The sequence below is a fragment of the Alosa sapidissima genome, chromosome 1, assembly GCF_018492685.1.
Source record: "Alosa sapidissima isolate fAloSap1 chromosome 1, fAloSap1.pri, whole genome shotgun sequence".
In the NCBI taxonomy this organism is placed as follows: Eukaryota; Metazoa; Chordata; class Actinopteri; order Clupeiformes; family Clupeidae; genus Alosa; species Alosa sapidissima.
Genome location: NC_055957.1, coordinates 44,019,041 through 44,046,859, shown reverse-complemented (window position 1 = coordinate 44,046,859; position 27,819 = coordinate 44,019,041). Strand labels below are relative to the sequence as shown.

At 43.7% G+C, this 27,819-nt stretch overlaps 1 protein-coding gene across 1 annotated transcript; it reads left to right on the top strand.

Annotated features, from left to right (window-relative positions):
- Positions 1-623: 623 nt before the first annotated feature.
- On the top strand, positions 624-27,450 carry LOC121711677 (RNA polymerase II elongation factor ELL-like). The gene is made up of 12 exons (XM_042095469.1): positions 624-836; positions 9,263-9,307; positions 15,434-15,555; positions 16,674-16,834; positions 18,066-18,361; positions 19,353-19,486; positions 21,895-21,991; positions 22,447-22,954; positions 23,334-23,400; positions 23,577-23,748; positions 25,879-25,923; positions 26,058-27,450. The coding sequence occupies exons 1-12, from the start codon at positions 702-704 to the stop codon at positions 26,160-26,162; spliced, it is 1,887 nt and encodes a 628-aa protein (XP_041951403.1). The 5' UTR covers positions 624-701; the 3' UTR covers positions 26,163-27,450.
- Positions 27,451-27,819: the final 369 nt, after the last annotated feature.

Below are 27,819 nucleotides of genomic sequence, written 5' to 3'. Positions count from 1 at the left end.
TTTGCTCTCTGGGTCCCAAGGCAATAAAAAATGACAGAGAATGGTTACATAATAATTGTGCTATGTTTGGCCTCCCCTCCAACCCCCCAGCTGAAATAGAAATATGAGAATCTAGTCTGGAGTGGAGCCTCTGACACGCATGGTTTTTGGCCCTGGTGTGAATACTATAATGTATAATGCTTTTCTGAAAAAAGCTTCATTTGCTGAATAGGTCCTAGCAATATCAAGATCTTTTCAGTATATTCTCCATACTGGGCTCTTTGTGCACTACAAATCAGTGAATATTTATTTTGTTAAACCTGTACCAAAGCGTGGCCAGCAGCTATAGGCTAAATGTGTTTTATGCTTACAACAGATAGGCCTACTTAATATTACATTTGTATATGTGATGTTTTGTTTACATTTGTATGTTTGTATCTGTCAGTGTAACCCAATACATTGGCATATTCGTTTTGTTGACAAAATACTCCAAATAATGAAAACAGCCCATTCATTTGTCACAAGATTTTTCAGGATCTTGAAAATCTGTGGCGATTGGAAGCGTCATTTCAGCAAGCCCCACCCCCTGACGTCAAGTACGTTTTTTAACCCTCTATGAATATTCATTCCAGACCAATGAGGTTTTGTTGCTGTCTACTATCACGGTGTATGGCTGTGTATGCAGTTAGCTAACGCGTGTTTGTAGCAGAAATGTGAGAAAGATGGCGACGTTGAAAGAGGAACAGTCTTACGGGCTATCTTGTGGTAGACTGAGCAATGGCAGCAACACCTCGATATTTCACGTCAAACTCACTGACAGCGCGCTAAGAGCCATCGAAAGCTATCAAAGTAGCAAGGTAAATGACAGACTGATTTCATTAAGACTGGTTGTGTCTAACTATTTCCACATGGAAAGGCAGTTTATTGAGTAACAAGTAGCTAGTAGCTACTGGTACTTTGAACTGTCAATTATCTCATGGAAATATACATGTAATTTCTTCCTCGTGTTAAATGTTATTTAAATGCTATCAGGGAGAGTAAAGAACTAGAAAGATAATCCTCATTGAGCGAGCGAGCGAGTGAGCGAGTGCGCGGACCTATGAAGAAGTTTAAATGCCTGTTCTAAAACATGTTCGAGAGTCTGTCTCAATAGGTGACGATTACATCTTTTATCAGAGAGACCGACTGGGTGTACTGCGCGTTTTTATCTCCAGTAACATTATTATAATCAGCAGTAGGCTAAGTAATGCCACTGTAGTTGAACTCTTTGAATGTCTGGCACTTTAGTAATGCATATATTTCAAGTGTCTGGTTAAGTATCAGAAAAGTCATACCTCCATTTATATAGTCTGTTTAACGTTTGTTTATTTATTTATGTATGTATGTATGTATGTATGTTGTGAAAATTGTAGCCTCTCTAGCCGATATAGGCATGCAATACTTCGTTGTTGGTGTCATGGATTGTGTTTTCATGAACTGTGTCCTCGCTCCTGCAACAGGTTGGCTCTCTTCCAAGTAGTTAACATGTTACCTCAACTATGCTCCCATGAGCAGTCAGTGTTTGTGGTCGCAGCAAACTAGTTGTGTAAACCACTGTGGCCTGTTTTAAACTCAGCGCGGAACTTAATTGGATTGACAAAGTAAGAATAGTCCAGACAGAGGTAAAGATATTTAGAATAGGCCTAACTGCAAAAATAACTGTGTCCCGGTGTCTGTACATTTGTGCGTATGCAGTCATGATTAGGTAATCAGACAACGGTTTGATTATTTTTAAAACCTTTGTTTACACAGTAAATCAGTGGGCTTTGTTTACCTTTGTGTACATGTGTTTGGGGGGATGGTGAATGCATGAGTGAGCGAACGAGTGCTTTTATGCGCTCGTGTGTGTGTGTATGTGTGTGTGTGTGTGTGTGTGAGTAAGTGAGGAACTTCATCATGTGAATATCCTGGTGACATTTCACGATGCGCTGTGGCTGGCTGAATGTCATCCCATGAGCCAGAGGAGGTGTGGAGGGAGCACTCTGTGCTCTCTGGTGCATATGATTGTTCTCCACCCTGTGGGTGAACAGAGAACTGGGCTGGGATGGAGGAGGAGGGGACAGGCAAAACCAACCAACCACCCCCTCACACACACATACACACACACACACTAGCCCATACACACTAGCACACACACACACACACGTATACATACTAACACACACACACACACACTCCATCCTTTCCTGTCATCCCAGTGATGTAATTGGGGAGCTGTTCTGTGATGACTCACATCCTTCATACGGTGCCAGTGACGCTCATTTAGAGAAGCAGAGGAGCTCCAAACTACCTTTGGAGTATGTCTGCGGTATCGTTCAGCAAACATTTAACCTTCCTGCAGTCAGAGGCCTCTGGTAGTTTGTGGACACATAGGCTATATTAATGGCATTCGTACTGGTTGGCTGAGTCCTGATTACTGTTGACAGAGGTACAATTGTGATAATGACTGCTAGGAAAAACAGACTGTTGCCTAGGGGCTTTATTGTACAGTGGCACCATTCAGTTTCTCACCCCTCTCTGACCTATGTTGAGTAACACTCAAGTTATGGTCACATTCGGTTGCTTTAACCACTCATTTGGCCTGCGTACTTGTTATCCTGGCCTGAACCCTAACAAGTAGCAGATAGAGAGACCGTAGCTCAGACCTTGTTGAAATTGAGATTGAGCTACTGTAAGCCAAATGTTAATCCTGAGGTTGTGGTTCCATGTTGTCCCAAACAGAACAATATGTAGCTGTCAAAAACAACTTGATTTTCATATAGAGTGGTATCAATACTACATTATGGCACACTAGTCACTCGCCTATTTAGAGCTGTATCCTAGTAATAACAAATTGGCTTCAATGAGTGGAATAAGATAAGATAATACTTTATTGTCTGTTACACAAAGGTTACAGAAAATTTCTTTGACAAGGCTCCAGTCACAAAGAAACATTCACACAGACATATACAAACAGGACATGGGGTGTTGAGTTATCAACTGAGTGTGGTGTTCATTTTGTGCTGTTCAGTATGGCTATTGCAGATGGGATGAAGGATTTCTTGTAGATGTTTTTATGGGCCAGTGGTATGGTAGTAGCTGGAAGGAGTGATGGATGGGGTGAGAGGGGTGATCAGGTTGGCTTTCCTGATCACAGAGTAGCTGTACAGCTCAGATGGGGGGAGCCAGTTATTTTGGCAGCATGGTTCACTATACGTGACAGTCTTGTTTTGTGTTTGATGGTGAGTTAGTTGTACCAGGAAGAGATCTTGAAAGTGAGAACTAATTCAATGAGGGAGCGGTAAACCAAGTTTAACACATCCTTGCTGACCTGAAAAGTTCTACAATTTCTGAGCAGATGGAGAAGTTGTTGTGCTTTTTGTATGTTGTGTCTGTGTGTTGTGAGAAGGACAGGGAATTGTCTATTTCTGTGCCCAGGTACCTGAATACTTGCACTTGTTCCACTGGCTGACCCTGGATGCTAAGTGACTGAAGACCCCCACACTATTGGATATGACTTGGCCAAATGACTATGCTAGCCGGGTGTGAAAGAGCTTGTCGGCCTATGTGGTTCTCCTCCTCAGATACAGGGTGTGAGTGACGGCGCTGGTTGCCCAGAGATTAAGTCCGTCTCTCTGGATTTAGTGGCATGAGCGCTGGGAGAGAGTGTGGGCCGTGACGATTTAGTGCTTTGGAGGGGGAAGGAAGTTTGAAAGCTGCAGACGACTTACTTCTGCTCCCGTTTCCTCGTTTCAGGCAGCGTCACGGCCGCAGCCTGCGCTATGGGGGCTAAGATGCTGAGTAACGGAGAAGACATGGCTTTTTTTTCCTTTCTCTCTTTCTCTGATGATCATATCATCACATTTGCTCTCATTCTCCCTCTATCTCTCTCTCTCTCCCTCTCTCTCTCTCTCTCTCTCTCTCTCTCTCTCTCTCTCTCTCTCTTCTCTCTCTCAGCCTGAAAGAGAGAAACCACATCCTCCCAGCTCACCACAGAGCCTCTCGCTCTCTTTGCCTCTTCCTCAGCTGACTTAAGTCCAGTTTCTGTGAAATTTATGGGGAATTCCTTTTTGAAAGGCTTTTTCCTATTTCCGACAAAGCCAGGTTTGTCCCCGTTGCATTCTTTCTTCAGTTCAGGGAGTGATGTTGGAGCAGCTGAATCATCCATTTTCTCAAGCGTTGCCTGACACACAATATTGCAGTTGAACTTCTAAAGAAAAGGGTGTTCCCCAGTGTTCTCAGGTTGTGTCATGGGTGGATTCAGACCTTGCAGTTTGCAAAGAGTATCTGCCACCTATACCTAGAGGTGTGGAAGAGAGTGAGAAATGCATTATAGCTTGGAAACTAGACGTGTTATCAATTTACTTAAAGCAACACCAAAGAGTTTTTTTGTACTTTAAAATAATGTTTCCAAAATCGTTTCAGTGGTTCATCAACTTGTAACAGGGTGAACGGCACTTCTGCATTCGCTTTGCGGCCCTCTATTGGTTATAACCGCACTATGTAAGTTTGCCAGATCGGGTAGCGGATCTGTAGTTCGATGGAATTAGACATAAGAAACTACAAATTTGATTTGCATCTGATGTCGCAATACATCTTACTTTCATAAATCGTGCAACATATTCTACCTTGTCTGTGGACATTGTTATTTGCAAAGCCGGTGCTGGATAAACAAATAGCGTGCGTGCAACAGAGGGAAAGTTCTTTGGTGTTGCTTTACCTCTGGCAGATCTGTGAGGCCTCTCCCATTCTGAAAGATTTCTACCTGGCCAAAAACCAGCCAAGCCAGTCCCAAGCTTTTTCTAATGCACAGGCTTTGTATGATGACAGACAGAGGAGAGATGTTGGAGGCACTTTTGTAAGCAGCTAATGGCTGCCGTTGATCAAGTATTAAACAACCAGGATGGTGTATCTTCTTTAAAAGAACAAACAACTGCACTTAAAGTCTTCATTGACAAGATGTCCTTGCTGCATTTCTTCAGAAAATGTTATGTAATGCCTTAAGTTTAATTTACTTGGTTGGAAATGTAAAAAGAACTGAAGAGTTCAGACCAGTCCTCAATTAGCACTAGTCAAGCTGGCTGCTAACATTGCTTTACAGCATCTTAAATGGCTGACGGCTGACTCACTGAAAGTTTCCTTTCTCTGTTGATTTGTCTGCATGTCTAGTGTTTTTCCGTGTCAGTGTTTGTGGATCGCTTTGAAGTGCAGTGATCTACCATTTGTCTCTCTAATAAACTGTTCTACAGAGCATGTGCTTTGAACCCCACCATCAAAGAGGTTTGAACTGATGAGTGAAATTCTAGGGCCAATTAGTTAGCCATGTTTTGAGATGTGTCTGGCTGACCCACACCGCCATTGATGGTCTGGTGTGTGACCGTGTTGTCCAGAGCTACCTCAATGGATTCGATGGAACTGTTGCATAACTGCTGTCTCCTAGCAACACCAGTGGTGTGTCCTGAAAGGGATTTGAGAAGGGCAAGGCTGATGTCACAAGTAGGTTAGAAGGGCCAACGTTGCACGTGATAACGTGATATCATAACAGCCTGTAATATTTGACCCTAGGCTTCATCTACCATCAAATGTTTAAATATTTGATGGCTGTGGAGCAGTTGATATTTGAGGCAGACACACTGGCTGCAGTAGCAGCTCTCCATTGTGAGGTGTGGATGGGCTGGGGTAGGGATTTTGGTGCCAAATGTTTTGGCTGCATCAGAGTTGCTCGATGTTTCTGACTCATTAACCAGCAACCAAGTAAGCACAACTGCAAGGCACAAGTCTGTGGAGTCACAGCATGCAATATGACAGACTCAAAATATCTGACATTGCCTGTTCTCGCTGAACTTTAGTCTAGTCACCCTGGTCTTCTGAGGACTTGTCCTGGCTTCAGTGCAAACTCTTAGGCAAGCAGCGTTAAGCTAACTCATATCCACTCCTTGGATTGGAAGCTTCAGCATACCTTTTTTATAGTGCATTGGAATATGACACTATTCACTGGAATTAGGCGTCTTCATTTAGCCTGGAGGGCCATCCTATATCATTGGTTCGATGCCAGACTATACATTTCATTCACCTCGCTTAATCCAAGGGGCGGGCAGAGAATTGTCTTTCAAACTGCCTAGGCATGCAATAGGCCAGCGCTACGACCATATCCGTATCCGGTCGGCAAAACAGCAAATACATCCTTCTTCGAAAGGAATGACTTAAGTGCATTGTGTTGCTCAACTTTCAAAAAAAAGAAAAGAAAAGTCCAACTTCTCCAAAGTTGACGCCAACGCCGATTCAAACAACCGCTCTTCGTTCGCCATAGCCACCTTCCTTGTTGTTCACCGTCGCAGGACTGTCGTTATCCTGTTAAGCCCGCTAACAAAATAGAGCACTGTGATTGAATAACATCCACGGTGTTAGCCAATAGAAATCCCTATGGTTTGATACTAGACATACAGGCTGATCAAATTAATTTGCCGCCGCTAGGGTGCGTCTAGATTTCTAGGCTAGTCTTCATTTGTTTTCAAAACCACATCTCTGAATGTGAAACTTTAAACCAGCTAAGCCTGTTTGACGGAAGCTGTGGCCCGTGCAGACAGTACTGCCTTGATGCAACCGAATGCACTCATGGACGCTGTCTGTCTCGCACTGTTGAAGAAGCCAGAGTGTGGTCATATTGCGTTGTGCTTGACTAATTCTGAACCTCAATGAGTGGGGGAAATAAAAGGTTTTCTTGAGCTCTATTAACCATGAAAAGAGGAAGTTATAGCAGCCTAACATGCAAAGAATCATTATTATGGTAAACAGGTGTCAGAATCAGGTAGGTATTGTTATCAGTTATCTAAATCCTACACGAGTAGTTCAAGTGATATTTTACAGGTTGTGATTTGAAGCATGTTTATAGCTCTGAGCATGCCTAGAACCTCATGTGATGAGCAAATTGGAACACTTCGCTGAATTGGCTGACTCTGCTAGACTTGGCCACTCGGTGTGGAGAGATTGAGCTTAGGTGACCATCACATGCCGATCAGGGGTTCGACTCGAGCCGTCCCGGAAAAGCCCTGCAACATGAGACAGAAACGTTAGCCCTGTCATGCACCTGTCTGCAGTGCTCCAGTGGTGAGCAGCGGCCTCCATACACACACACACACACACACACACACACCCCCATATACTCTCTTTACCCGATCACTGGTCATCTGTAAGAGGCCGGCTGGGGATTGAGAAGCAGAGCTTGTCTATTCCTGTCTGCTCCTGCAGCCTGACCATAATCCAAGCTGATCACAAAGTGTTGATATCAGCAACACAGGGCATCACAAGCCAAATACACCAATTGTGCGTGCGTGTGCGCGTGCGTGCGCGCGCATGCTTGTAGTCAGGAGGTTCCATGCACTACTCCCATCATGCACCTCATAGCTGCGCTGATGTTGCCGTTGCTGAAGCGATGGCATGCGACAGCGCTCTTGCACATGGTCGAGGTCAGACCACAATGATTGTGCTGCTGCTCCATTGCTTCTTAAGCAAGTTTCAACCAAACTCTCACCCAAAATTGGTTTTGAAGATGTGCCTCAGAGCAGAGGTTATTCCCCTGTAGGCTTAGAAAAGGAAAAATAATCTAAGAAGGTGGTAGTTGAAGAAATGCTTCTGTAGATTAGCGACCAGCGAGGTTGGGAACTGATTTTGTCTGGTACAACCAGAGTAAGGTTGTTTTGGCTTAATACTGACATACACTGTTTCTAGTCTCACATGTATTCCTAGAGTTCTGCTTGACAAACCTGTGACCGTGGTAATAAAAACTCTGCTGGCTGACAGGGCTTTCTGTGGTTTTTAGGATGGTGGCCTCTTCAGAATAAAGGCAGAGTGAAAGTTGTGTTTTTTATGTTGTAGTGTGTGGGCAGTTCTCTCAGTGTGAGCTAATGCCTCTCACATTTCCCTATGAAAAAGCAAAGGTACAATGATTTCAGTGTTTTTACATCTTTAATCAACGTCTCATAAAATCTCAAGAAATAGCCCTAAGGTAATTTGAGTACTATTCCTGTGCTTGGATTATGGGTTATGCTTGGATTTGGAGATTTTACTGTAAATGTAAGACAATGCCTCCCAAAAATGAGGTTTTAACAATAAAGTGTGTGTGTCTGTGTGTACGTGCGTGCACACCTATTTCATAGCCAATACCAGTACAGGTGAGTCTTTTTTTTCAAGGGAGCCCTGGGCTCGCAAAGTAAAAAGAGTAGCCTACACTGAGAACAACAACAACAGAAAAGTATACAACAATGACAGGATGGGACAAACAGAATACAATATGACAAGTTCAGACACAGCAAACAATAGGATAAATAACAAAAGGGGCTACATTTAACAAAAGGCAAATACTTATATAGACGAAAGGAGAGCGGGTTATTGGAAACAGGTACAGTGATCTAGTAGATCTAGTCTAGAAGTAATTGTTAAAAATGTCCAAATGGAAGGAAAATGAAGAGTTTGTGTCAGTTGTGGTACAGAGAGGCCAAGCCAGGCCATGCTCATGTCCTTGGCTTTAAATAGCTTTACAAGAGCCTCCTCCCTCAACGTCCATGGGAATCCCATCTCTTCATTCCTCAGGGGTTTACTCTAAAGCATTTGCTATTACTTCAGTGAATGTACCTGTGTGTGTGCGTGTGTGCACCTGTGTGTGTGAGTTTTGCTACAGATAGATCCACAAAAGGAGTGATTTATAAACCATCATTGGTATGACAACAATCCCTGTTGATTTGGGATTATAATTTGTCTGGGTAGAGTTTCAGAATGCCTTTTGGTTATCAGCCTCTCTGTCCACTGGCTCAAAGCTAGCTGTGATGGTTCAAATAAATCTCTTTTCAGGCCTTTGACCTAGACCTACCTGTTGCTATCGAACCAGAAATGTATATGATAATGATTACGTTATGCTTGATCTTCCCTCTCAAGAACTTCACATGATCACAACTTATTCAGAGTGACTTATGAATTAGCTACCTCTGGTCCCATGTGGTGGCCCAGATCCCTCACTAACACAACCCCCATGGATGAGCAGTTTCCAAACTTGAGCCCGTTGTCTGTCGGTGATTTTTAAAATATATATATATATTTTTTGCAAGGGTAGAGGACCGAGAATCTCATCTGTTTAGTGTTGCTTCTCTTCTAGCAGCCGTTTCCTTTTTTAAAAGAAATGTACATTACTGAATGCTTGTTTCCCCCTTTCTTTCTATTGTCTCTCTATCCCTTTCTTTCTCTCATGGATTCTCTCCTCCCTTTTTTCCAGGGGTCAACTGCACATCCTTCCATTCGTTTTACCGGAAACCAAGGGGTAAGAACACTCTTCATATTACTAAAATCATGCCGCTGTGTCCATGGTTCAGTTCCCCTGGTTCAGTTATTGAAGTGAGGGGTGAGGAGAGTGGAATGGGGAATCTAAAAGGGGAAAGAATCATTTCAGGGTTCTGGGAAAAAACATTTCTCATTTTTTTAAAAGCCTTGAAAACTTGAAATAACCTTTTTAGGTTCCTCATTTCATAGAATTGCTTCTTCATGAGAACAAAGGAGGAAAAAGGAAATATAGCTGCAAGCAGCGATGAGGGGGCCAAGCAGATAGGCCGGAGTAACCATGGCAACGAAATGCTGTTAGCTCAATGCTGCAATCAGACGTATGGCCATAAGCTGTCAAAGCAAGTTTCACGTCTAGCACGTCAAAAGTTACAAGGCAAAATGCATTTTTGCTAATTGCAGTGACCCTAGAGGTCAAAGGTCACAACATTTCTTCGGCATTCACCTGATGGGGTCATGAGTCCATGTACCAAGTTTGGTTTTGATACATGCAACGATTGCTGAGATATGAGCTCACTTCCTGTTTGGCGGCTTCGCCACAAATTTCGATTGGATGTGACGGGCGAACGCTTCTATCAATACACATTTACACCAAGTGCCATGAAATCCGGTGAAATCCTGCTTAGACAGACAGACAGATATTACACCAAAAACTTGGCCTTCTTGAGGGAGATAATTAGGCTAGGAGTCTGTTGGGCACCAAGATGAGCTTATCAATTTATTCAGCCCCATTTCATTGTGCTGATCTCAGCTTTGCGTTAGCTTAGAAACTGACAGGTGCCTAGACTAGGCTGTGTGTGTGTGTGTGTGTGTGTGTGTGTGTGTGTGTGTGTGTGTGTGTGTGTGTGTGTGTGTGTGTGTGTGTGCTATGATTTTGTGATTTCGATGGCTGACACATACATAGACTGCTATCTGCTTGCATTGCTCTTCTTGTTGGCAACATTTCTTGTTGTTACATATTAGTCAATGGGTTGGGAAATAAGGGGGTTGTGACTCACGTGTGAGTCATGACCAATGTTTTTTGGAGGGGGGTGCCATCCAAAAGTTTAAGAACTTCTGCTCTTCATTCAGATATGATAAACCTTTCCAACAGTCTTGGACTGTACCTTGAAGCACAGCCGTGTGTGTGTGTGTGTGTGTGTGTGTGTGTGTGTGTGTGTGTCATTGCACATCAGTATTGGTCCCTGCAGTGCTGTGTTGTGACTGTAATGAAATGTAACTTGTCATGTGCTCATAATGTCCTGATCAGTCATCTCTGGGGCATTTTAGCCAGCTTGTTGTAGTTCTGGAAAGGCCTGGTGTCAGTTACTCCAAGTGTTCCCTCTTGGTGACCCCCCCCCCCCCCCACCCCCCGCTGCTTACTTATCTTGAGTGTGAAAATGATACTGGGTGAACCCCCCCCCCCCTGGGTGGCACTGAAGCACGTCCTTGTGGGAGCCACCAGAGGCATCCAGTTACTCATTTCACACACACACACACACACACACACACACACACACACACACAAACTCAAACACCGTGAGCCAGGGCCTCAAAATATGGAAACCGTTACCGAAAAAGTGGCAAAGGCTACCATACTGTACCTTTTCTGAATGCCTGGAATCTCAGCTTTTCAATGATGGCCATCTGAGAAGAGTAGCTGTTTTGAGTTATCACACATAATGTAAACTAAGGTTGAGAAAATAATGCGTATAAATCAAGCAGAACACTGACATAGCTGAAAATCTATATTGGACATATCGGAATATTTTATTTTGTTATGTTTGGTATCATTAAAGGGGAGACTCTGAGCTTTCATTTAAATCCTTTTGTGAACATTTTGGATAAGTACAGCCAACCCTGGAGCTCTTCAAACTTTTAATCACACACATTTTCCTGCCATTTCTGCCTAAGTCATCTTTTGTCTTTTAATCCTGTGGCACCAGGGAGCATCAGAGAAACAAAATCCAAACACTGAAATACTGGCATGACCCTAAGGATTCAGAAAATGTATAATTTACCCATATTATCTGATTTGGAGGGGGTGATTTTCAGTCTTATATCAGACATGGCGTTTGAGAAAATAATGCGTATAAATTAAGCAGTGACACTGACATAGCTGAAAATCTAAAAACCTTAACAAATAACAAATGAGACATGGATTCTTATGTTTTAAGGTGTGGTAAACCCAATAATAACATTGCCATTACTGTAAAAGGTCAAGGTCATGACATTTAGGCATGGTCAATGACATTTTAGCACAGATTGCATCATTCAAGGCCAGGGACAATATTGACAGGCTGGAAGAGACACTGACAATCAATGGTATAGCAGTGCAGCCTCGGATGTTCGGTCCTGAACTGCCTAGACCAGCTTGTGATGTGCCCAAGAGCAAACAGAGAACTGTCTCTGTATCTTTGCCAGCTCTGCCAGTGTATGCTGTGGGAACTAGGTGTGGTCCTCCAACTAGATCATATGTTGAGGTCAAGACAGATATCTGTGCTGATGCTTTGAAGAAGAACTTCTTATGGTTGCTATGCAGACTGCACTCAATTGTGGCAGACTGCCACAAATCAAAGCGTTCCTAGCTGGACAGGTTACAACATCTTATCATCAAACTCTGTGGATGTTATTCCCAGTGTTGTCAGCTATCGGCCAACCATCAATGCCCCAGACACCCAGATAGCAACTGTTCATGAGATTCTCCTTCAAAGTAAAAAAAAAATCATGACTTCCTTACACATCAACAACATGTCAGTTGCCTTTGATCAGGCTCCCTACTGTGGGCACAGAGACAGGTTTCCCAACATTGTGCCAAGACTTGGAGTCTTTCACACCATCTCTATGTTCTTGGGTGTGATTGGGAAGCGCTTCCAGGCTGCAGGCCTAAGGGACATATGCATTGAATCTGGAGCTGTGGCTGAGGGATCTGTCAGTGGTGTTTTGGATGGCCATAAGTACAAAATCATGTATGAAGCCCTCCTGAGGCTAGTCTGGAATTAGTTTTCCCAGTGGCTCACAGAGAACCATCCTGATGCCCACGATCTCCTAGATATCCTGCCCCTAGAGTGTCTTTTCTGAGGGTATATCATCAACCACTGTAGAAGAATCACTTGACCGTACAGTCTTTCAGAAAGGTCCATCAGTACTTCTATGAATTCCTGCAGCATCTCAGGTCTCAGCAAGGTCCACTGGCCAGCTTCTGGATGTCATATATTGACATGGTGGAGGTTGTACTAAACCTTGTGAAGGCATCACGTGAATGAAACTGGGCATTGCACATGGCTAGCATTTGATCAATCATCCCCTGGACCTTTGCCTATGATAAGCCGTGGGGCAGCCGTGGCCTACTGGTTAGCGCTTCGGACTTGTAACTGGAGGGTTGCCAGTTCGAACCCCAACCAGTAGGCACGGCTGAAGTGCCCTTCAGTATCAATGCACCAAACCCCTCACTGCTCCCCGAGTGCCGCTGTTGTAGCAGGCAGCTCACTGCGCTGGGATTAGTGTGTGTGCTTCACCTCACTGTGTGCTCACTGTGTGCTGAGTGTGTTTCACTAATTCACAGATTGGGATAAATGCAGAGACCAAATTTCCCTCACGGGATCAAAAGAGTATATGTACTTATACTTATACTTAATCTGAATTATGCAAGGTCACTCACTGCTTACTACTCAGAGATGAGCCATATTGAACATGAGAAACCAGATCTGTACATGTTTCTCTGTGAAGGTGGCTTTTCGGCCCAGCTGAGTGCAACAAACACATTTGGCAGGGTTCCGATTGACCAGACCCTAGAGGAAACTGTCAATCGGGACACTCAGACAGCTGGAGGCACAAAAGGGTTCAGCTTGAACCCAGCAGCTGTCTCAAGATATTACCTTACTGGTAAGTACAAAAGCACTTACCTGTCTATATTGAAAAGCTCCCTGGGACTCCAACAAAGTGACTGTTTTCACAAGGACCTTGGACAAAGCAAAATTGGCAAAGACGAAGAACACATTACAAGCACTGTGGATCTGTTCCATTTGCAGGTAGTGAGTCCCTTGTTTCTCTGTCTACTAGAAGTACAGCACCAGCAGATGTTGCCGAAGACCTTCTGAATTCACACACCATTGGCAAGAATGCCTACAGAACCTTCTCTGGTGAGCGTGTTGAGAGTAATCCTCCTGCAAAGCAGTTCCATGCACCACTCTCCAAGATGAAACTGAAAACTCTCCTTAATGCAGGGAAAGGCAAAGACATGCAAAACTGGGAATAAAGAAGTTATCCTCAAAGCTGATAATCGAATATTCAGTCGAAGACTTGCAAATCCTCACTTGCCAAGCAACTGCTCAAGTTCCCATGTGTTGCTGAATCATTGCCATTAAATTCCACCTGAGTAATAGATGGCATGGCACTTGTTCAGAAGCTGAACTGTGATGGCAAGACATTTGCTGATATTGCAGACTATGCCTTTGTAAGGCCCGTCTTTTCCTCAAATCTTTTGCATTTCTAAAGAATGCCTTTTGCATTCAATTTACATGTGTGGATACCTGTGTTTGATCTGTATTGCCTTAGCTGGCCATGGCCAAAGATCCCCAACACCCGCTCATGCATAAAGTGACATTTGCTCCTTGTTCTGGCCCTTCTATTGAGAGGGTAACTCAGTCCTGGGCCTACTTGATGTCTTATGGTGAGATAGGCCAACCTCATTATCATACAGTATTGCTCTGTAAATATGTGTTGTGAATACATTCATGTTTGGTCTTGAATTAATACTTGTTATGTGGGCAACAGTCTGATCATGATTTCGTTACAATTAAATGTATCTGTGCATAGTTGTAGACTAAGAATTACACTGTAGCATAAAGTTATGATATCCACCTGGGCCACACCCATCCACCTCAGACAACAAAGGCTCTGATGAGTCGGGGGTGGCCCAAGTGAATGATAAAAGTTAAAAGGAAATTCTTCTTTCCCATCTTGGTGCTTTTTTCCCCATCTCCTCTTCTTTTCCATCTTGGACCTCTTCTCTGGGTCTCTCTCTTTTTCCCCCTTTCTCTCCCTCTCCCTTTCTCTCTCTCCCTCTTTCTCTCTCCCCCTTTCTCTATCTCTGTGAATTGGTAGTTTTCTTTGTTACCATTTACTACTTTGTTACAGTAGACCATGTGAGTTTACTTGTACATTCAACTGAAGTGATATTGGTTACTTTTACCTTTAAGGCTTAATGTCTAATAAATTGTTAATTTGCCTACCAATAGTATATCTTCAATTCTCGTAGTGTGCCATGCCATTCTCCTCCATAGCTGATAAACTAGTTAGGCTACTTGGTAATTGATTGGTGATACAAATTATTAATCAAATGGAGTCAGATTAACGAGTATGTAATAACATCATTGCCACCATTACCACACCTTAAGACATAAGAAACCATGTCTCATTTGTTATTTGTTATACCGTTTTTAGATTTTCAGCTATGTCAGTGTTCTGCTTAATTTATACACATTATTTTCTCAAACGCCATGTCTGATAAAAGACTGAAAATCACCCCCTCCAAATCAGATAATATGGGTAACTGATACATTTTCTGAATCCTTAGGGTGCCAGTATTTCAGTGTTTGGATTTTGTTTCTCTGATGCTCCCTGGTGCCACAGGATTAAAAGACAAAAGATGACTTAGGCGGAAATGGCAGGAAAATGTGTGTGATTAAAAGTTTGAAGAGCTCCAGGGTTGACTGTACTTATCCAAAATGTTCACAAAAGGATTTAAATGAAAGCTCAGAGTCTCCCCTTTAAAATGATACCAAACATAACAATATAAAATATTCCAATATGTCCAATATAGATGTTCAGCTATGTCAGTGTACTGCTTGATTTATACGCATTATTTTCTCAACCTTAGTTTACACTATGTGTGATAACTCAAAACAGCTGCTCTTGTCAGATGGCCATCATACATCATTGAAAAGCTGAGATTCCAGGCTTTCAGAAAAGGTATGGTAGCCTTTGCCACTTTTTCGGTAACGACCAACCCTTCTGGCTCACGGACTAATAGTGTCACAGTGCCGTGTGACTGGCTGGCCACATTTGTGTGAAATAATCCGTGTATGATTCTGTCCGGCCTAAACCCAATTATTTTATTTAATTGCAGAAAATCTCCATACCTCGTGGCCAGACCTCGGAAGACTATGTGACGTTCACCTTCTACCTGTCCCACGTGGGGCGGGACAACCCTCAGGGAAGCTTTGACTGCATCCAGCAGTATGCCACATGGTGAGGGGGGGAAACAGAAAGCGTGCACCTGGATTGGCTGCTTTTCTTGTCATCACCTGATCAGTCTGTTATCAAGTCATCCAGTCAGTCTGTACTTCACGTGACTTCTGTACTCTTCAAGTCAGACACACACACACACACACACACACACACAGTCATAAACACTCATCGTCAAGGCCACTTGTGTTATTGATAAATCATTGACCAAAAGCTTTGCAAACAGAAACAGTGCTGTACAGGATGCTTTGGATATGTGCCACTGTCAGCTGTAGCGTTGCAACCATAAACACAGGCGCTGTCCTCGCAGCCAGATCTGCCCGCCAGATAGCAGAGAAAACACGACCGCCCCCGCACACTACGCTAGCCGCCTACACCATTTCAGCCCTGCTAACGTTAGTTACGCTTCCAGCCTGTGTGAACAGCATTCTGTGACGTGGTACCGGCTGTGATGGAGTGTCTTTAAAAAGCATCTGGGCACTTTCCATTCATCCCGCTATTTAGCAAAATGCTTGGAGAAAAACATACATTCCTTTGGAGTAATCCACTTCATGCCGAATAATCCGATGGTAAACACTGGGAATGCAGGCATTTGAAAATGTGAAGGGCCTATTGATGAATAACACTGCCTGCATATACCCATCATCTGCTTCATATAATCTGATGGTATACACCGCCTGTATGAGAATCGTCCTGTTTATGTAGATTGCAGACCTATAAAGGCTTATTAAGTGATATTCATATTCATATATCCATATACCTTGTTGTCTTTTTTTAGTAAAACCATAAAGGGGCATTCACACCAAGAACGATACCGATAACAATAACTATAACCATAACGATAAAAGTGTCCACACTGACCAACGATAAGTAAAGTCTCTCCTTGTGTTAATGAATGTGATGGCTAAAATGTGATGGGTTCTGATTGGCTATTAGCTTTTTATTGTTCTCAAAATCGCTCTGAAAGTGATCCCCAACGGTATTGTTCTTCATGTCGTTATCGTTATAGTTTATGTGTGAACGTAGTCATTCATATTAACAAGAACGATATTTGTTTATAGTTATCGTTATAGTTATCGTTCTTGGTGTGAACGGCCCTTAAGACTGTGTGCCCTTTGCAGTGATGGAGCTGTTGAGCTTGACTGCCGGGGCGTGATCCAGGACAAGATTACGGTGAACGCGACGGACGACTCCTACCAAAAGGCCCGGCAGAACATGGCCCAGGTGGAGGAGGAGACGCGGCGCCGAGGCGCCATCGTCATCAAGCAGGGCCGATACATGAGTAAGAGACGCGGTCCTGTCCACTCATCCACACATAGAAGGGGACAGCTTACTGACACTACAGACACAGCAGACGCAGCTCCTCCCTTACACGTCTGTGATGGATTGGGTTGCGTTCGTGTCTGTATTGTTGCTGTTTGTTCAGTTGTGTCTGTGGTGCGTCTGTATTTTTGCTGTTTGTTCGCTTGTGTGTCTGTGGTGCGTCTGTATTTTTGCTGTTTGTTCGATTGTGTGTCTGGTGTGTCTGTATTTTTGCTGTTTGTTTGCTTGTGTCTGTGTTGCTTTGCGTCTGTATTGTTGCTGTTTGTTCAGTTGTGTCTGTGGTGCGTCTGTATTTTTGCTGTTTGTTTACTTGTGTGTCTGTGGTGCGTCTGTGTTATTGCTGTTTGTTTGTTTGTTTGTGTCTGTGTTGCTTTGCGTCTCTATTGCGTTTGAGTTCTGTCTGTTTCACGGTGTATTTCCTTCAGTCTGTTTCTGTGCTCTTATATCTCTGTGTCCCATTGTTTTGTGTCGTGTCTGTGTTATGTCTACCTCTTTGTGTTGTGTCTGTGTTTCCACACTGTGTTGTGTGTTGCTGCTGCACTATGTTGTACTGTGTCTGAGTTGCTTGTGTTTCCTGGGTTGTTGTAGCTTAACGAGAGTCTCAGTCTGTCCCCTTGATCTGTGGCAGCTTCCAGCCTTGTGCCTCTCTGTGGCTGCAGTGTTGTAATCTGAACCTGTGGCCTACCAGACAGCAGATGGAGTGGTGTGTGTGTGTGTGTGTGTGTGTGGGCACAAGTGTGTGCAAAATTGGGTCTGACTGTGTGCCAGGGCCAGTCTGTCCCTGTAAGCCATTTCCTGTCAGAGGCATTTGTTATGGAAAGGCCAGAACAAACCAGCACTGTCCTCCTGGGGCTGTCAACAAGAGCGTACCTACTGTTAATTTTCAGTCGCTTTTAGTCATCATGTCTCCAATCTTCTTTTCACATAGTGAGGACAAAAAAAGTAACCCGTGGCTAATTAAATGCTCACTGGCTTACTGTCTGAATTCTGCTGGTTAGGAGCTTGTTTGTGGTTCAGCTTTGCTGTGTGTGCGTGTGTGTGTTCCATGTTGCATATAGGTTAGATTCTGTTAGTGAGATGTGGTGGATTGTTGCTGGATGGTGCTCTTTGGATGTATGCATGTGCATAATGTTTTTTAGCCTTTAATCCAAGCCACGTGTAACATCTAAAGTGTGTGTGTCTCTACATAGGCAAAAGAGTCCAAATCCGTAAGCCGCCAGCCGGCCTAACTGATGTGGTGGCCCCTTCCCGACGCGTGTCTCGGCCTGTTCTCATCTCCAGCAGCAGCAGCAGCAGCCCAAGGCGGCCCGGGGGTCTGCTGCGCCCCCCCCAGGAGAAGGTGAAGGTAGCGGGGCTGTCCGTGCGCGAGCGCCTCACCCACCTGCTGGCGCTCAAGCCCTACCGCAAGGCTGAGCTGATCCTACGGCTGCAGCGAGACGGCCTGGCCCCGCAGGAGAGGGACACTCTGGACGGACTGCTGACACAGGTCAGACGGCACACACACACACACAGATGCTATCACTGATCACTCACTGCTGATAACCACCCTCTGATAACCTCCCAGCTGCTGTCTGAGCTGAGCACACACACACACACACACATACACACACACACACACACACACACACACAGACTCCAGAGGATCTGGCTCTGCTCTGGGGTGAGTCTGGATGTGGCAGGATGTGGTCGGGACCTGATCTCTTTCCTGTCTGCTACATGTCAGAAACTTCTCCTGCATCAGATTAGATGAACATGTGCTGTGCTCCCTGACACCGGGACATGATGGCACATAGCCACTAAGTCTAGTTTCCACGGAGCACTGACAAGTGGAGAATCTGCTGAGACATGCAGGGCGGTACAGAGAAAGTCTGATCAGGCACTGTGGTCCACCAGTAGAGAAAGGCCTCCTGTGCATTCTCAGAACGTTGCATGCTGTATACATGGTGTTAGGATGTTATCTGATGTACAGCACTTTGGTCAGTTTATGCTGTGTTTAAATGTGCTTTATAAATTAAATAAAATTTACTTACTTACTTACTTACTTACTTACTTACTTAGGAAACAGCTGGATACACAATGGAATTTAAAGTACAAATTAAGTTGTATTGGCATTGTCATTCTCCTTGTGTTCCAAGTGTTCTTAATCTTTAAGATCAAAAAATCTATTTGGTATTGTCTTTAGTGTAAAGACACTTACCTAGCGTTTTCTTGTAAGATCATTTTGGCTTGATTTAATAAGAGTTTGACTTATTTTAAAATCTTAGTCTTTAAAGTCAAACTCTTATTAAATTAAGGTAAAATGATTTTATGAGAAAGCGCTAGGTACAATACCAAGTAGATTTTTGATCCTAATATAAGATTAATAACAATTGGTTGGATAAGCAGTTTTTGCAGTGCATATTCCAGTGCAAGTTCCTGTGTCGCAAATGATGACTAACGTTTCCTGATGACTTCTGTGTCGTTGCACACGTACACAGGTGGCTCATCTCAGTGAGAAGGACAACACGTTCACACTCAAGGATGCCCTGCTGAAGGATGTGCGGAAAGACTGGCCAGGCTACTCCGAGGGAGACCGACAGCTCCTCAAGAGGATCCTCATTACCAAGAGCAGGTCAGACTCCCTGGCTGAGATAACGCCTGAAGAGGCTTTCTGCAGAATGCGGCCGCGGCTGCCAGCTAAGCACCTGGGGGTTTGGGTGTGTGTTGTCTGTGTGTGTCAGGATGTCAGGTGCCTGGAGAGGGGTGTGTGGAAACTTTTTTTTATTATTATTATTATTTTCTCTAAATTCCATGCCATATGATCTGTTGTTGAGACACTGTGGAATTTGAAGTCAAAGTTGCTCAATACTTTAACCATGGAACTTTTGTAATTCTATGGATTCAACAGTCTGCAGCAGCAATTTTTCTCATTGTGAGTGTGTTGATATAAGAGATCAAATGGCCAAACAGAGTGAATCACAGCAGAATTGGTGATAAAATCAACTGGCTCACAACTGTCATCTTTTTTCGATAGCACCCTCCTAGGGTACAACTTCCTATGAAGGGCTTCCACTGCCATGGGAAACCTGGAGAAAAATATAAATTCCCAAAGCAGAAACAATTGTTTTTCTATTAATGCTGTGATCACTGAGCTGTTGCATTCTTGCAGTCTTTTCTATGCGATTTCAGATCCACAAAACTGTAGTGTTAAAGGAATTATCCGAAGTAAAATGCACTTTAGATCAATTTACGGATGATTGGGAGTACATACGTTGAGTTGACATCAAAATCATGTCATTCGGATGTGTTTTGAGAAAGTGTGAAGTAACACGCTCTGGAAATTCACAATTTAAAAAAACATAGTCCATTCCATATAACTTCATTTCAATTTTGAAAGAAATACTGGACTATGTTTAAAAAAAAAAAAAAAACGGCGACGAAATTGTGAATTTCCAGAGCGTGTTACTCCACACTCGGCAATCGACTCCTACGGACTTTCCCCTAAAGACGCCATCTGCAGCAGCAACCTTTTTACGGAAAGGTACTGGCTTGATGAAATTCATTCTGGACTCTCTATCCGACCACATAAAGACCTCGGGATACTTCGGTTTGGCTTTAGGGACCCTCTACTCACTACCACGTAAGTGTAATGTTGTTTGGAACTGTAGAAGAGGTATAAAAATAGCGTTTTGTAGCGGCGAAATGACTTGCCCTGGTCACTTCCAGGCTAACGAGTTTTGACTAAAAACGGTAAAATCGAACTTTCTCAAAACACATCCGAATGACATGATTTTGATGTCAACTCAACGTATGTACTCCCAATCATCCGTAAATTGATCTAAAGTGCATTTTACTCCGGATAATTCCTTTAAGTAGTTTTCTCTCCGACTCTGAAGTAGCTAAGGTCTTACAGTCACATAATGCTGCATTCAGGCAGGTCATGAGCTTCTTTTTAAAAATAGGCCTTAGATATGTTTGATTAGATGCAGTAACTGAGTATGTGTGAATAGTCTGAATGACTGGTGGTATGTTGCAATGTCAGTGAGGTAGCATTGCTCTGTTGTGGACCATCTACTGTCACACACACACGGTGGAAATCAGTAAAACACTCACTAAAGCATAGCTGGTGATGCAACTCTCACACGAGCACATGTTCACATGTTCAGCCATGTGTGCTGTTTCTGTGCCCACAGTATCACTTGGCCTCTGATCCGAGATCAGATTCCCTCTCCCTAACGCCCCTCAGCCACAGCGCTATCACCTCCACGGCCACACTGATCTGCTCTCAGCAGTGGAGGACACAAGCTCCTTGAGCCGTTGCTGTCTGGCAGACGGCCAGGCCTTCTTCCTGCCAGCTGTGTGTGTGTGTGTGTGAGAGAGAGTGTGTGTAGAAGTCTGAGTTTGATTTTGTGTGTGTGTGTGTGTGTGAGAGAGAGGGCGAGAGGGAAAGAGAGCGACAGTCTGAGTTTGTTTGTGTGTGTGTGTGTGTGTGTGTGTGTGTGTGTGTGTGTGTGTGTGTGTGTGTTCATTAGTCACTGCTGTTATAGTGAGAGATGACCGTGCGTGTGAGCGTGTGCACGCCGAAATGTTCCGGTCAGGCAGGACGAGGTGAGCTGTTACGGGAAAGCTGAAAGAGGGCTGCCTCTGCCTCTACCTCTGACTCTGACATAGCCTCTGCCACTTCCCAAACCACAGCTCTAGATCAAAGATCAGCACGTCATAAAATCAACACTGGCCTGCATCCAGAGAGGGTTCACAGGAAATGAGTTGAAACTAAAGGTGTTTTTTTTTTTTTTTTTTTTTTTTTTTTTTTTTTCCATGTGTATTTGCTTGTTTGGGTTGGTTACCATCATTGTGTGGATGGTTGATGAACACAACTGAAATCTGGAAGTTTAATTGTGTCACTGATCATGACCACTACTCAGACATTATGAAAATACAGTAGACAAATCTCTCTCTGATCTGCTCTGTCACATTCATTGAGTGAATGAGCAATGGGAGTGTTTTGAAGCTCTGCCTCTTTGTTCATGTGTGCAACAGGAAGTTGGGTCAGGTCCAGAATCTTCGGTCATCACCGGCGACAGTGGAAGTAACAAGGAGCCCACAAAGGGAGCAGGCTAGCTCATCACCCTCACAGGTGGGCGCACCTCACCTACTCATGGTCGCTCATGGTCTCTCATCCATCTCCCTCTTTCTCTCTCACTCTGAGGTTCATTTTCTCTCTCTCTCTCTCTCTCTCTCTCATTTTGTCTCTGCCATCTCTGGATCTACAACCATCTGTTTATATCTCTCTCTCTCTCTCTCTCTCTCTCTCTCTCTCTCTCTCTCTCTCTCTCTCTCTCTCTCTCTCTCTCTCTCTCTCTCTCTCTCTCTCTCTCTCTCTCTCTATCTTTTCTGTCTCTATCTTTTGTCTTTTTCTCTGTCTCCCTTGCTCTGTGCCCTTTAACTGCCCACTGTTTGTTTACCAGAGAGAGAGTATAGCAGAGAAAATGATATGTTAGTCAAACCAGGTCATGACCGTCACTGACCACATTGTGTTATTTTATTTCCATGACCTCACTTCCTGTACCCTCTGAATATCCCTATATGCAGAAACGGCCATTGCCTGACTACATTGACCCTTTAGCCAATAAGAAGCCCCGGATCTCCCACCTCCTGAATCGCGCTCAAGTGAATGGCGGGCTGTTGCGGGAGAGAGAGGCCAGCCCCGTTTCCACGACGACGGAGCCCTGTGTCCCCAGTCTAGAGCTCCCGCGCCCGTGCGAGCCTCTGTCAGATGTGAGCAGCGACTCTACGCCCAGCGGCCGAGATGGCGAGGGCTCGGATGCCGTCGCTTCTGCCGTCAGCGCAGCCGACAGACTAGGGCCCACGTTGGCCGTCGGCACGGCGACACGGCCCTCCCTTCCCCCGCCCCCACCCTGCCAGCCCGCTGCGGCCACTCCCACCACCGCGCACAAGAGCAAGAGCCGGAAGAAGTCCAAAAAGCACAAAGAAAGGGATCGCGAGATCAGACGCACGAAAGACAGACATGGAGCGAGAGGGAGGGATAGGGAGACGAGTACTGAGGACACGAGGAGCCATGATCAGGGGAGAGGCCCAGGTAAAGGCACAACTGCACAACTTTCCTCCTGAATATACACAGACAGACCTTCCACTATAGGCTCAGTCCAGCCATTTCCTGTCGTGGTTTATGTGGTGGATATTTTCTAAAATAGTTTGTGGTGGTTCAGTCAAAATCCCCAGCCTTGTGTGCTTGTATTTTGTGGGTTGTTGGTGATGGCAGCTTCTCAGCAGGCTTGGCTTGATTTATGGCTAGTGGAGTTCTGACTCCACCTTGTGGTGAGATAATGACGAGACAAAAAGACCATCAATCCATAACCATCCTCAGACATTCTAAGACCGCAGTAGTCGTAGTGCTCAAAGTTCTTTTTAGTGTTGTTCAATATAAGTGATTGCTTCTATTTTTTATCCTCTATTAGATGTCAATGGCGCATATGAACACTCGAGTGGTGCCACAGAGATGTTGGACCCAGAAGACTATTTAGAGTAAGGGCCATTTTACTGCCATAAAACCCTTTCCAGTGTTGATGCAGCAAATGCATTTGTGATCAGACCTGCTGAACCAGAAATAATGAAAACATCTGACATTTTGGGTTGAAAGAATGAACAAACAGTTGCTAACATTTGTGTGTGTGTGTGTGGTGGTGGGGGGGGTTGTGTAGGAACTACAAGTCGATTGTTTCCCAGGAGCAGCGTCAGAGGTATAAGAACGACTTCAATGTAGAGTATAATGAGTACCGGGCCCTGCACTCCCGCATCGAGGGGGTGACGCGACAGTTCACCGTGCTGGAGGCCCAACTCAAACAGCTGCAGCAGGGCTCCGACCAGTATCAGGTAAAATCCCATAGGAGGGTGCTGGGAGTTTACCTTGACATATGGGAAAACCAGGAGTGTTGGCAGATACAGTGCATACGAAAAAGTATTCACAGCGCTTCATTTTTTCCACATTTCGTTATGTTACAGCCTTATTCCAAAATGGATTCAATTTATTCTTTTCCTCAAAATTCTACACTCAATACCCCATAATGACAACAAAGTTTTTTTTAAATGTTTGCAAATTTATTAGAAATAAAGAACGAAATTATAATTTGTACATAAGTATTCACACCCTTTGCTCAATACTTTGTTGTGGCACCTTTGGCAGCAATTATAGCTTCAAGTCTTTTGGAAAACGAAGCCACAAGCTTAGTACACCCATCTTTGGCCAGTTTCGCCAATTCCATTTTTACAGAACCTCTTGCACTCCATCAGGTTGGATGGGGAGCGTCGGTACACAGCCATTTTCAGATCCCTCCAGAGATGTTCAGTGGGATTCAAGTTTGGGCTCTGGCTGGGCCACTCTAGGACATTTACAGAGTTGTCTTGAAGCCACTCCTTCGATATCTTGGCTGTGTGCTTAGGGTCGTTGTCTTGTTAAAAGATGAACCATTGCCTTAGTCTGAGGTCAAGAGCACTCTGGGGCAGGTTTTCTTCCAGGATGTCTCTGTACATTGCTGCATTCATCTTTCCCTCAAAAAACATCCCCACTGCACGATGCTGCCACCACCATGCCTCACTGTAGGGATGGCATTGGCCAGGTGATGAGCGGTGCCTGGTGTCCTCCAAACATAACACTTAGCATTCACGCCAAAGAGTTTGATCTTTGTCTCATCAGTTTCATCATTTACGAGTTTGTAAGCCATGCGTACATGTAAATTTACGTTTGATTTTCGAGTTACAGGGCCCTGGTGGTTCCAAACTTCTTCCATTTACAGATGATGGAGGCTAGGCCCTGTGCTCATTGGGACCTTTAAAGCAGCAGAAATTCTTCTGTACCCTTCCCAGATCTGCGCCTCGAGATAATCCTGTCTCGGAGGTCTACAGACAATTCCTTTGACTTCATGCTTGTTTTGTGGTCTGACATGCACTGTTAGCTGTGGGATCTTATATAGACAGGTGTGTGCTTTTCCAAATCATGTCCAATCAACTGAATTTACCACAGGTGGACTCCAATTAAGCTGTAGAAACATCTCAAGGATGATCAGTGGAAACAGAATGCACCTGAACTCAATTTTGAGCTTGACCGCAAAGGCTATGAATACTTATGTATAAGTGATTTCTTCATTTTTTAATTTTTTTAAAAATTGCAAATATCTGATTTAGGTTGTCATTATGAAGTATTGTGGGTAGAATGTTGAGGAAAAACATAATTTGGAATAAGGCTGTAACATAACAAATTCAAAATGTGGAAAAAGTGAAGCGCTGTGAATACCGTATTCCCCTTGGGCAATAGCATGATCCAGTCAGCCAATCAGTGTGCCAACAGCAGAGGATCTAGCCCACTGGCCAATCAGTGTGTCAGGATCTGTGTCCTGATCTGACATGCTGCTGTCATCTGATAAATTGTGTGATTAGTGGTGTGAGGACCTGACAAACTCCAGACCACCTGGTATCAGCACTTATGCCATTCCTCACTGTTACCTTTTGAGGGGCACTAGCTGATTGGAATACCTGAGACATTCCCCTGGAGGTTGTTAGTTAGGAATCTGCTGTGGCCCAGAATGGGAATGTTTCCAATGCTTGCATCATACATCCTATTTACATTGTAGATTCATCAAAACTATTAATGAACACATGTGAAATTGTGTACTTAATAAAAAAGCGTGAAATAACTGAAAACATGTCTTATATTCTATTTTCTTATATTCTAGTAATAAGTTGCTATTTTTTTTTTATTTTTTATTTAATACCATATTCAGCAAGCCATAACTTGACAAATATTCATCTGTGGGCCAAATAACTTTGCATTCAGTCATAGTTTTGATGCCTTCAGTGAGAATCTACAATGTAAATAGTCATGAAAATAAAGAAAACTCATTGAAATGAGAAGGTGTGTCCAAACTTTTGGCCTGTACTGTATATTCATGATCTTCAATGCCTTTAATGTTCGGTTTGACCAAATTTACTCATTTTCCATCTTTGCAGACGATTCACAACCAGATACTTAAAGAGTATCGCAAAATAAAAAAGGTATGCTCAGATTTATCTTTTACAGTTTTTTTTTTTTTTTTTTTTTTTTTTTACAGTTTTCTTTTCTGCAACTTTTTCATTTCTATAAATATAAATTCTTGAAAATTAATCAGCCCCCTCTGTCTCCTTTTCAGTCTAATCCAAACTACAGTCAGGATAAAAACCGCTGCGAATACCTACACAACAAACTTGCACACATAAAGAAAACCATTGCAGAGTACGATCACAAGCAGATCTAACACATCTGCGGTGGGACATGAGGCAAAAAAAAAGACAAGATTCCCAAGGAGCCAAGAAGTGGATAGTCATCCCAGTATTTTGTCCAGGCTTGTCTTGAAATGTTGCTTCTGACGGACTATGTTGGAACACGTGCATTAAAAATTGGGGCCTTTTCTACCCCATGTGAGTTTTTTTTTTGTTTGTTTAAATAGATGTCCGATGACCCAAAGACAAAAAAAAATCTCTGATGCAATCTTGCTGTTCTCTGACGGTGAAGTGCTGTTGGGTTGGCTACAGAACTGAACTTGGCATTACACTGTTACTCCCTTCTGCTGCATGACCAACTTTTGCTACAGAGATTTCTGGACTGTTCCGTGTCAAATCACAATCAGTGATAGATCCTTGCACATGGATTTTGAGTGCTAGAATAAGAAGCTATTCAGCCAGCCTGTGGTATCAGACTAGGACTACCATGTATTATATGTTCTGTTTTAATTTATTGTTTTGTTGTTTAATGGCAGAATTAATTCTGCAGAAGTGTTCTTTGTTCTCTCATGGGTCTGCACACTTCCCGATTATATTAAAGAAAATTAATCATCTTGGCGGCTTTGATAGATTTCCTGACTTGGTGGATGAGACATTTGTTCTGCTTGGACAGCCAGGCCTCCTGAGTTTTGTCCAATTCCCCAGCAACAGTTATAAAATATCTATCTATATCAATATCTATACAATAGGACCTTCTGCTGAAATTGATGGCACTCAGACCAAATTACTGTAAACTATCACTGATGACTCAGAAACTGACCCTCTGCTCTTGAGCACAGCTGGTTTTGAAGCATGGGCAATGCAAAGCGTGGTGACATGGAAAACGTTCTGACGTGTATATTTCACATTGGCTGTGATCGTAACATTCCTACGTCCCTTTCTCCATGAAATAATGTATGCTTTCCATCAGAGCATTGGGGTCATAAAGTATCCAGTTAGTCAGATGCAAGCCCTCTATTAACCATCGGCTCTCCAATGTCTCTCCCCTGTGCAGTTTCTCCTGGTGTCCTCTCAAACAAACCATTACAGCATTGAGTTCCATAGAAATTCTATCTTGCCAGTATTATGTCATCTCTGTTGTCAAAACCTTTGTGCCATAACATTAATTCTTTAGTAAGAATTGTTGTGGAACACTTTAAAGTTGATGTTGCTCTTCCTACACTGGCCCCTCTGAAGAGGGGCGTGTTGCATGCTGAGAACCCCCGTTTGAATTACTGGCTCAGTTGTCACGTATGATGAAATTAAACTTTGGCACTTTGGAAACTTTTGTAGTTCTGTGGTCTGTATGAGTCCTTGATGTGCATGGGGAAGGGCCTTTCTTTTGTCATCTGGCTTTTCCCCCTTGAATTATAGAGAAGGTAAACAAATAAGCTATTGTACAATCAAGAAATCCAGGCATAGCCACAACTTTCCTGGTTAATTGGTTAAAGTTGGCAATTACATCAAGCTGAGTTGAGAGTAGTACTGAGGCAGGAGGTGTTTTTCATGTATCCGGTGTTCTCTGCCTGCCTGCCTGCCTGTCTTTTTGTTCTGTTTTTTGTGTTGCAGGGTGGAATCATGGCACAGGTATTGCTGGTCACCTTATTGGGGCACCTGTATTATAAAAGGGGCTACCTGGCTGGAGTTTGGGGT

Bases quoted from the DNA above. Each gene is read 5' to 3' on its own strand.
- LOC121711677 (XM_042095469.1), top strand. From the start codon at position 702: ATGGCGACGTTGAAAGAGGAACAGTCTTACGGGCTATCTTGTGGTAGA. The intron at 23,401-23,576 runs GTAAGGGCCATT...GGGGTTGTGTAG, and splicing joins GACCCAGAAGACTATTTAGA to GAACTACAAGTCGATTGTTT. The intron at 23,749-25,878 runs GTAAAATCCCAT...CCATCTTTGCAG, and splicing joins AGGGCTCCGACCAGTATCAG to ACGATTCACAACCAGATACT.